Source organism: Electrona antarctica (genome assembly GCF_951216825.1).
Source record: "Electrona antarctica genome assembly, chromosome: 4".
Lineage (NCBI taxonomy): Eukaryota > Metazoa > Chordata > Actinopteri > Myctophiformes > Myctophidae > Electrona > Electrona antarctica.
The window spans coordinates 47,433,881-47,444,133 of NC_136809.1; the positions used below are offsets into that span (position 1 = coordinate 47,433,881).

The window sequence follows — 10,253 nt, forward strand, 5'->3', positions numbered from 1 at the left end:
GCTCTCTCTCTCTCTCTCTCTCTCTCTCTCTCTCTCTCTCTCTCTCTCTCTCTCTCTGACACTCTCTGACACTCTCTCTCACCCTCCCTCTCTCCCTCTCGCCGCCCTCGCTTTCTCTTTGTCACACTCCTTTTCTCTCCCCCCTCTCTCTTTGTCACTCTCTCTCTCTCCCCCCCCCCCCCTCCTCCCCCTCTCTCTTAACGCCCCTCTCCTCCCCCTCCCAACTATCTCTCCTTCCTCTCACCCTCTCACACGCATGCAGAGTTTTCCGTCCTGTGTCAGGTTAACATCTTTAACAAGACCACCTGACGGTAAGAAACGACAAATGGAAGCAGTCGAGAAAACTCTCACTTACCAAGATGACACTGGACTTTATAGAAAGCTGCTCCCAGACAAGGACAAGGCCAAATGCCACGCCGTGACACGCCGAGACGAATCCAATTATGTTGATTTGGATAACTTGCTTGATATGAAATCAGAAGGAACAAAAACTGTGAAAGTGACTTTTACGGGCGCGGGCGACGAGATTGCTGTTATCAAATGCGACAATGACACATTGAAAGAGAGGAGCCCCAATGGTCTCAAGGACTTTGGGGGTGAGGACAAAATTATTTCTGATGACTTCCAGGGGGAACATTCAAAGGAAAAGTGGACCGACAGACCTGTTTCAGGTGAACATCCCTCCTTGGATACTTTATTATTGACTAGAGTTCCGAATGTGGAAGTCGAAAATGAGAACCAATTCCAAAACGAGTTTGACCCAGCAAGTGATCGCAATGAAAACGTCTGCAGTGAAAGTGACGAGTTACAATACACGGAAATGAACAGTAAATCTGAGTCTGACGACGGCGAGAGTGTGGTGCTGTCAGAGCACTGTGAATGTGATCCAATTGAAGACGAATCGCACTACATTACAACTCATGAGATCCAGCTGACAGAACTGGACCACGATGTAGATTACGAGGTGGGAAGAGGAGGTTGCTGGGATTTTGAAGACGAGAATCTGGTTTATTCCTTTGTGGATTATGCCTCTTTTGAAAGTGACGAGAGTCAGGATGGAACGTTAATTCTGGATGGCAGGAGTCAAAAGAAGGCGAAAACAAGCAACAAAGCGCAGTCGAACGTTGCGCATCAGCGCGCTGCTGGAGCGGTTGTCAGAGCCGAACAGGAGAGTGATCTGTGGGCCTCGGACAAGTGCGCCAGCTCGGATGAAAGCAGGTCCATGATGTGCAAAAACCAAACGGTGAATCCCGCGGGGAAAATTCACTTGTCGATCCAAACTTCTTCCCGGGCTGTCAACGAGCCTAACAACAATATTCTGGGGAATGACAACAGCACGTTTAAACACGTGGGAGACAGGGGGCACTTCTTTTTCACGAGTTCCAGCGCCAGTTCCAACGCCAGGCCCCAGTATTTCATCCCGGCGCCTGGTCGTCAGCACCTGGCAACTAAATTAAGAGGTAAAGATATTAATGACTATTCCAGCGGTGCGTCCAGTTCGATCAGCGAGCTGGACGACGCCGATAAGGAGGTGCGTAATTTAACCGCCAAGTCTTTCCGCAGCTTGGCATGCCCTTACTTTGATGCCATAAATCTTAGTGCTTCTAGTGAGTCTTCAGTGTCAGAGTACGGCATTGGATTAAACAAGTGGTCAGCTTATGTTGACTTAAAATATGGCAATATGTCCCAGGGAATAGATCAGAATACCATTTCCCAAGAGAGTTCATTCGAGATGAGTCAGACCACAGACAGGACAAATATACATGGCAAGTCAATTAGCAATACCCAAACCAAATTGTATGAACTGAACAAGAAAACGGAGAGTTCTCAACAAGCATCCTCTTCTACCAAGAAGATAGAACTCAAAAGCCAATTTCAGCCAAAGCAGGGTGATGTTATCACTTTGACAGAAACAGTGAATTTTCATTGCAACGTCCAAGCTGAGATACCCGAAGGTGCAAAGCGCCCAAAATGTTCCAAAAAGGTGCACGGGTCACGTTCCAAGCACGAGATTAGCGGCAACGTGTCAACCAAGCTGGGGTGTGAAGTGCAATATCAACGCCATGATGACGGGGATATTGTGGGAGGTACACACAATAAGGCCGTTTTTGCATCAAGTCTTTTGAAAAATGTGATTTCCAAAAAGATGCAATTTGAACAAGAGCGCAAAATGGAAAGGGGGGAAATTCGTGACAAACATCAATCACACTCTCCATGCTGTCAATGTAATGAGCATGAAGCCATGAAAGAAAGGTATCTGGGAAAAGGCTTTCACAGGCAAACCTCAGAAACAGGTTCAGGATTTAGTTCTCTTGATGAACAAGGCACTGTGTCCAGTCGGGCTAATTCTTGTGAGCCCACAGAGGAGCAGACAGCAGATGATAGCTTACCTCTGTCAGAGAAAGGACCCGACAAGAATTATGCAAGTGAGCCTCCAAAAGGGCAACTTAACCCCAGTTTAAATAGTGCATTTCAGTCACTAAAGGAAGGCAACCCAGAGTCTGAAATCCCCACAGATGCGACAAGTGGAGCCACAGCAAAGGAAGAAATGGATGCCAGCAGATCATTAACTAAATTGTCTAAGCTTTATGTTCCAAGCTCCCATCTCCTCTCAAAAGAGAAGGATGGAGTGGATGACTTGCTAAGCAACATGCCTGTCGCACACACAACTGCTCGAGCGCCGGACAGTGAAAATGATTCGAACATGGGACACAATGTAAAAGCCGCACAGAAAGAGGAGGAGACAAAGCCACCTGAGATAAAGATTCGACTGAGAAGTGTAAAAGAGAATAAAGGGTATACACTCAATATCGCCAGCCTCTTAACCCCTAAAATAAGTTACAATACTGTAAATACAGTGAGGACAGTTGGTGAGCCCAAGTGCCATGTTCTGGCTGCGTCAGATAAGATTCCACACTTCACAGTTAGAGACATAAGAGACAACAAGTGCAAGTTTCAAACACCCATCTATCATGTCAGAGATGTTCGCAAGTTAGTGAAAAGTTCATATCGCTTTGTGTCTATGGATAATAGTGAAAGTAAATGTTCCACCTCTGCTGCAGCTGACACACATGAGGACAGGACTAAGAAAGAGACTATCAAGCATCTATTGCCGTCTCCTATTGTCATTAAGTGCCACTCGGTAAAAACTAACTGTAACATCAAACAACCTATGGCTGCAACTGATGCATTTTCACAGAAACAAATGGAGGTCGGCAGATCGTCTCCCAAAATCATACCCGAAACCTCCAAATGTGAATCTGCATCAGCACAGTGTACAACGAGCAGAGTGGCACCTGTCCTAGCCAAACACATCCATCCTGACCAATCAGAACTCCAGACTAACATTGAAAGCAAGATGTCAAGGCAGAGGCAGGAAAGGGCGATGGGTGATACAGGCGACAGGAGAAGTGAGTCTAAAATACCCAAACAGGCTGCACTAGAGAAACTAAAGGCAGCTGTCAAAACGATGGAACAGCTTTATGTTTTTGACAGAAATGAATGGAAGCGTAAATCCCAGGCTCCACAACCTGTCACTGGCAGCCATGTCCTTTCACTTATTGCCAGTGAAGAGCAAGGTGCAGAGGACGTGATGACAGCAGCAGGGAGCAATAGACTGACAGAAGCTGAAACGAGCACTGACAAGGTCTCCAGAGTCAAGTGTCCAGAAAATAAAGGCGCTCTTAAAATCATACATGTTCCATATAACGAGGATGCCTTCAAAACTCAATCGCAACACAGTAAAACATTTAGTAACAAAAGTGTGCTCCATTTTGGGAGTAGCGGTAAGGCACCTGTCAGCGTTAGCTCTCTGGGGAATGACATTCTACAAAGCAGCATACAAACATTATCTACTATGAAAAGTGTTGGCTCTAAAACCCCTATGGCGCCACTGTCAGTGAAAATAGCACCTTCAAAACGTGGGCAGGGGCATCAGGGAAAGGTCAAATGCAATGTCACCAATGCCAATATTACACTGTCCAGCTCCGACTCTGAGAACTATCTAACCATACCAGGGGGAGGAGAGACAAGTGAAATCGAAGTGCTGAATCAAGAAGAGCTGCAGCCCAACTTCATTTCCAAAGAAGGCAGTTCTAATGTTAGTCAGGCCAACGGTCAGGCCAGCGTAGGTGATGCCAAGAGACCTGGGTGTTCTGATCACTCCTTGCAAAGGTCACCTTTTGTCACGGAGAGCCATTCAGCTGAGGAGCCATCTGCAACCATTTACCACCAGCCTGTGCCAGTTGCTTTGCAAGTGCCACAACCGCAGGTGTTCTGCTTCTCTCCCTCTGTCCCTACCACGTCACCTACCCCTGCAAGTGTAGAGGCCATCCCACAAACCCAACGCAAGGTGCTTTTGGATCCCACAACGGGACACTACTACCTGGTAGAGACACCATTACAGGCCACAACCAAACGCCTGTTTGACCCCGAGACAGGTCAGTATGTGGACGTGCCCATGCCTCATTCACCTGTGGCCCCTGTCACCCCTGTACCCCTGTCCGTGTCACCCCTGGCACTAAACCCTGGAACCTATGCCCCCACATACATGATTTACCCGGGATTGATCCCTTCACCAACTCTGCCTGCACACTGTACCCAGCCACAGCCGTCGAAGAAAGTCTATCTTCCTGCGGCCGAGGATGCACGGGAGAAACAAAGCAGGCAAGCCCAGTGCACAACAGTTACAGAGAGCCCATATTACAGCGCTACAGGAGGGGCCCCGAAAGTGCCACCACGGCTACCTGTGACTATGGCACATGTCAACACCAGGGGAAGGGCAGCCAGTTCAGAAATCAAGCCAGTTATTAGCATCACATCACAACAAGGTCCGAGAATCATCGCTCCACCCTCCTTCGACGGCACAACCATGAGCTTTGTAGTGGAACATCGATAACCAAGAGTAAGTCACCCTGAGCACATGGACACACTCACATATACTATTAAAATGTACTACTATACTCTTTCTTTCTTTCTCTCTCTCTCTCTCTCTCTCTCTCTCTCTCTTTCTTTCTCTCTCTTTCTTTCTTTCTTTCTTTCTTTCTTTCTCTCTTTCTTTCTTTTTTTGGTTTCTTGCCTAGTTCTATGTGAGAGTTTGTGTAATTGTAAATGTGTAATTAAAAAAAAAAAAAAAAAAAAAAAACAAGTAGAAGCTTAGCTTAAAGGTGCTCTTAAATATCGGTATGGAAGCCACTGAGAGTTCATAGAGTTCCCTTTTTAGTTTGATGTGATCTGATAGTTTGAGGTAGTTTATATTTGAACAGAACAACCTCAGCCCAGCTTTCACACGGGCATCTGAATTTTGTGCAGGGATCTGATTTTACAATTTCGTGTCCAATGCCATGTTTGCGATGCACAGTTGTAAATGCATTAGTGATAATGCAAAGCAGCCTAGAGTGACTACTGGGGGTGGGATGTCAGCGTTAATAGACATGCAATAGTTTCACGACAGGTAACTTGACACTGATGAACTCTGGCTCGGCTTGTTAGGAGATAGGATTTTCAACTGGGGTGATGGATCTCGAGCTAGACTGTTCAGTTCCCTTTTCTCTGCATTACACACTGTCGGGCTATTTTGATAGTGTGAGACGAGTTTGTTTACATGGTTTATTCTCAGGGTTGGAGAGTGTCACACGGAACTATTCCAGTCTGTGACACTTAACATTGAGTTATTCATAATGTGTCGTGAAACCCTTCATTAGACTGAGATAACCTTTAAGTAATGAATGTGTTTGTTCTATGTAGGTGCCATTTCAGTCAAATGTTGCCATCTCAAGAAAGCTGGTAGTGGTACAGTTGTATTCAAACAAATAACCAAAGCGGAAAATTAATTCTATTAAGTTTCCTAAACCTAACAATCGGACGGTGTGTTCATGATTTGTGGCATTTTGTGCAAAACGGGTCACTCCCGCAAACTTTGCTTATCATAGCCAATCAAAGTGGAATCTTACAAACCTGACACATGCGTCTTGATCACATAACTACTGAAGTATTGTGCACTGAAGTGCGTAAGTATTTGGACAAAATCTGACAGCTGGTAGCAAAAGGTGTGTTTTTCACAAATAAAAAGTAAAAAGGCGATAAATCTTGTATCATGAGCCAAAGGAATCCAGGGAAAAATGCTTTTGACCGAAAACACAAATCAGTCTGTTATCTGCAAAAATGAGGCGATGTGAGCAGTTTCTTCCTTGGCCTACTAGGAGTGTGCCTGTAAAGTCTCATACTGATCGGTCCAGTGGTGCCGGAGATTAGCTTCTCATAGACAAACAGATGGACGGATAGATAGATGGATGGCCAGACGGATGGACAGACAGACAGTCGCAGGGCTAAAACATTATCTCCAAATTTCAGCTGTCCGGCTTTAGGCCTACCGGTGATACAAAACAAAAACAAAGCTGCTTTTAAAAGGGTTTTTTTTGTGGCTTTTTGCCTTCATTTTATATTTTTTATGGAGGGACAGGCAGTAGGCTGGCAGGAAATGGGGAGAGAGATGGGGGGGAAGACATGCAGCAAAGGCCGTCGGGATCGGGAGTCGAACCCGCGGCACACTGCCAGACTGGATTACCAGCCAAGGTGCCTGGACCACTGAGCCATGGCCCAGGCCAACAAAGCTGCTTTTATAGTTACAGTTCTTCTTTGCTTAGTTTATGTTAATGAAAGACAGAAAGAAGTTGATTTACTCCAATATAATGATATACTCTTTAGCAATGCCACACCAGTTTACTAATTTGTTAAATACAGAAGTGACACCCTTCCTCAAGACTAGATTTCCTCTCTGTCTCTCATACACTCACTTACAACTACTCTCAAGACATTCTCAGCTAATGTGTCAGAGTACTGAATACAACTGCATGATCATGAAGGATCCATGTCAACTGGTGGCAGGCAGGGGGCCTAGCTCAGGGTTGACCAGTGGTGTGAAGGGGAGTACAACAAGTGTGTGCGCGTGCGTGCGTGCGTGTGTGTGTGTGTGTGTGTGTGTGTGTGTGTGTGTGTGTGTGTGTGTGTGTGTGTGTGTGCACATGCGTGTGTGTGTGTGTGTGTGTGGCAGAGGGACAGGGGGGCATGGCTGGGATAGTGATGCTGGAGGAAAAGGTCAGGCAATGTAAAGTATTTGTTGTGCTGATGCAGGGGGAGGACAGCTGCCACTGCTGCTCCGGCTTGGAAGCGAGTCTGCAAGGCTGTGATAGGGTCAACTTTTTATAGCCCCCTCCCCCTCCACTTTTTCCTAACCGGGGAGGAGGAGGCGGCGGCGGCGGCGGCAGAGAGCACCGCTCACCTTCAGCACTATGCAAACAAATCGTGCCACATGCCCCGGCAGTAGTTTTGGCTGAACGGGGTCAGCTGATTTGGAGTCAGTGTCTGTTACTGAAAGCTCAGAGCCATTACCCATTCTGGCATTGATTGTATTTCTAATATTTAACCACTTAAAATATATAAAGTCCTACAATACTTTGACAAATGAAAAATAACAAAAATGGCAGAACGCAGTCGTGATGGGACACATTGTGAATTTGTAGAATTGCTTCTTTTGCTAATGTGTGAAAATATGTAAAAGATCAAAATGAAAATGTAAGGGATAGGAATGCCAGAATTGAATGAATTTCTTTATTTCAAACAGGAATACCTACTGTTGGTAGGTAATACTGCAAACAAGTGTGTTTTGTACAGTATACTATATTGCATTAATCCCAGTTTAATGTAAATGTTCTCTTTTTGTGGTTGTTGTTTTAGAGGTGTCCAGAGGGGAATCTACCCTTTTAAAAGAACCTTTCATCGCCAGCCCACTTGGCCACTACAAGCCCTACTTCATCACGTGAAGATCAATATCCCATAACTCCCACCACCATTTCAACTCCCAGCGGAGCTCTACTTTTGTAGATTGCCGTGCAGCATAGGCTACTCACTGTATGCATTGTAGCACGTTGCAGAATAAGCATAAGCTAGTACAGTATGTCCTCTGGCCATTGCTCTGCTAGGCTCTGACTTGATGCTGCTTTGTCATTTCTAATCAATTGCCGTCTATGAAACTGATCTCTGTTCAGTTTGGACACTGCAAAATGTTGATTCAAAAGGATTTCCATAACACTGATTATCTATTTGGCTATCATTTTAGCTATAGCACAAAAGGTTAGTGTAGCATTGTCACAATGCTTCAAAAATACAGGAGGAATGAGCAAAGAAACCATCTTCTTTACACATGGGATAGGGACCACTTGTCAGCACTGATGTTTGTTAAACAGAATATTATTCCAGTGCCCATAATGTTCATATTAAGAGGAATTGAAGGAATTGAATTTGAGATTTCAAAACAATATTTTCAGGCTGTCCTGCTAAAATATGTCTGTTTTTTTTTTCTTTTTCTTTTTTTGTCAGTTAGCCTATTCTTCCAATGGTAATTGACTAAGATACTGTACGGCAGGACCATTAATTTTCAAAGAACATTTTCATTGTTCACCAAGGCATTTCCATTTGTTTTTAGAATGTGTGGCTATAATAGGCTACTACTTGAAATACAGTTTGTGAACCCTTTTTGAATTATGTCACACAGTGCTGCTAATATCTGTGCTGTACAGTATATTGTGATGTACATTTGTATTTTATGTTCAAAGCACACACTACACTTTCAAGTAGGATATAGAGTAAAACACTAAAGTGTGTTACTCAGAATAACTGGAGCTGGTAAATCTTGTTCAGCAACTGTACTTATGGACGAAATGTTTCCTAAGTAGTGCTGGGATAAACAGAGCCAGCTACAGTCAAGACTTTTAGAGGATAACCTCCTCTATTGGTTGTGGTTTATTTTACACTTTTGTGTAAGGAGAAAGGACATGGTGCTTGTCTGTCTGAACGTGTCAGTGTCTGGGGTGAGAAGCTATGCATGGTATTTCAGCACTCTGTGGGCATACAACAAGGAGTCAAGTTACTTCACTGTAGAGAGGGCCATACAGTATTAGAACAGTGGTACTCAACCTGTGGTCCGGGGCCTACTAGTGGGCCGTGTGAGGATATTGTGGGCCCCCTAATAATATGGAAAAACAATACGATTTTCACAATCGATTGACTGATCATGAAAATAATAATGCTCTAGAGATTTTTGGCCCCGATCCAGAAAAGGTTGAGAACCTCTGTATTTGACTGATACACATTCATGGGGTGTGACTTTAAAGCTAATGGTCTCGCCTATAACTTTGTCTTGTAGTCTTGTTCAAAATGTACTTTTTTTGTACACTGTATAAATATATATATATACGTATATATGTTGGCCTGTCATCTGCCATCAGGCTTGTGCACTAAAACTATTCATATCCACACGATTACACAATCCGTGTCCGTTCCCCAGTTCTTGGAGTTTAGGTAAAACTCCAGATTTGACTGAATATTATATTACTTCTGTGCAGTGAAGATATGGTGTTATTTTGTTTTGTTGTCAGTGCTCGTTTCCTTTTGAATACTTTTTGCAGTGCAGCAACAGGGTTCCTCACACTATGTAAATGTGCTTCATTCACTTAAAGTGAGATTCATTGTTCTGTAGGTTGTGGATTTAGCATATTTCAAAACTGAACAATACATTAAAAGGTATTTGGAGCTGCTGGCCAGTCTATGTACCTTAACTCTGTAGAATACATATTATTTTGCGTATATGACAAAAGAACCGTATGAATTGCCTTATAAGTTGATTTCATTACAGATGTATGGCTTCATGCAGTGATTTGCAAAATTGGTTGTAGATTCTCATTCTACATGGATTGCTCTTTATTTTACAATTATTCATATCAGTATTTAACGATCGTAATTAAAAACTGTCCAATTAATTTCACTTTTCATTTACACACAACATTCAGGGTTGCCAGCCAGCACTTTAAGAGCAGTGCAAGTAAAGCAAAGATTTTCATTGAAAATGATACAATTTGCACAAATATGAGTACCAAGTTATTTCAATTAGAACATTTCAGGGCAATCACGTTCTTTTAGGAGGAGTGTGTAGATGACATGCAAAGCGTTCATCCTGTCACATACTTTTTTATTATTATTAATGTTTATGCGCTCACAATACATATCAAGTAAAATTATGCCCAAAATATCCATTTTCTGACATTTTGTGAATACTACCAATATGTTCTTTCTTAAAATTGCACTTGAATTACACCTATTTTGTCACCAAAGGTGACAGTCTGAAAGTATTTGTGATAATACAGTATACTGTATGTAGCACTAAGTGGACTTAAAAAATGTAAAGTAAAGTTGTCATT

General features: G+C 43.5%; 1 protein-coding gene across 1 annotated transcript; it reads left to right on the forward strand.

The window, feature by feature from the left end:
- Window positions 1–276: 276 nt before the first annotated feature.
- LOC306922634 (uncharacterized protein C4orf54-like) lies at window positions 277–9,311 on the forward strand. Its single transcript, XM_079500371.1, has 2 exons — window positions 277–4,903; window positions 7,735–9,311. Exon 1 carries the CDS (start codon window positions 326–328, stop codon window positions 4,895–4,897), a length of 4,572 nt encoding a protein of 1,523 aa, XP_079356497.1. The 5' UTR covers window positions 277–325; the 3' UTR covers window positions 4,898–4,903; window positions 7,735–9,311.
- The last annotated feature ends 942 nt before the right edge of the window (window positions 9,312–10,253 follow it).

Excerpts from the sequence above, each read along its gene's own strand:
- LOC306922634 (XM_079500371.1), top strand. The coding sequence starts at position 326 with ATGGAAGCAGTCGAGAAAACTCTCACTTACCAAGATGACACTGGACTT.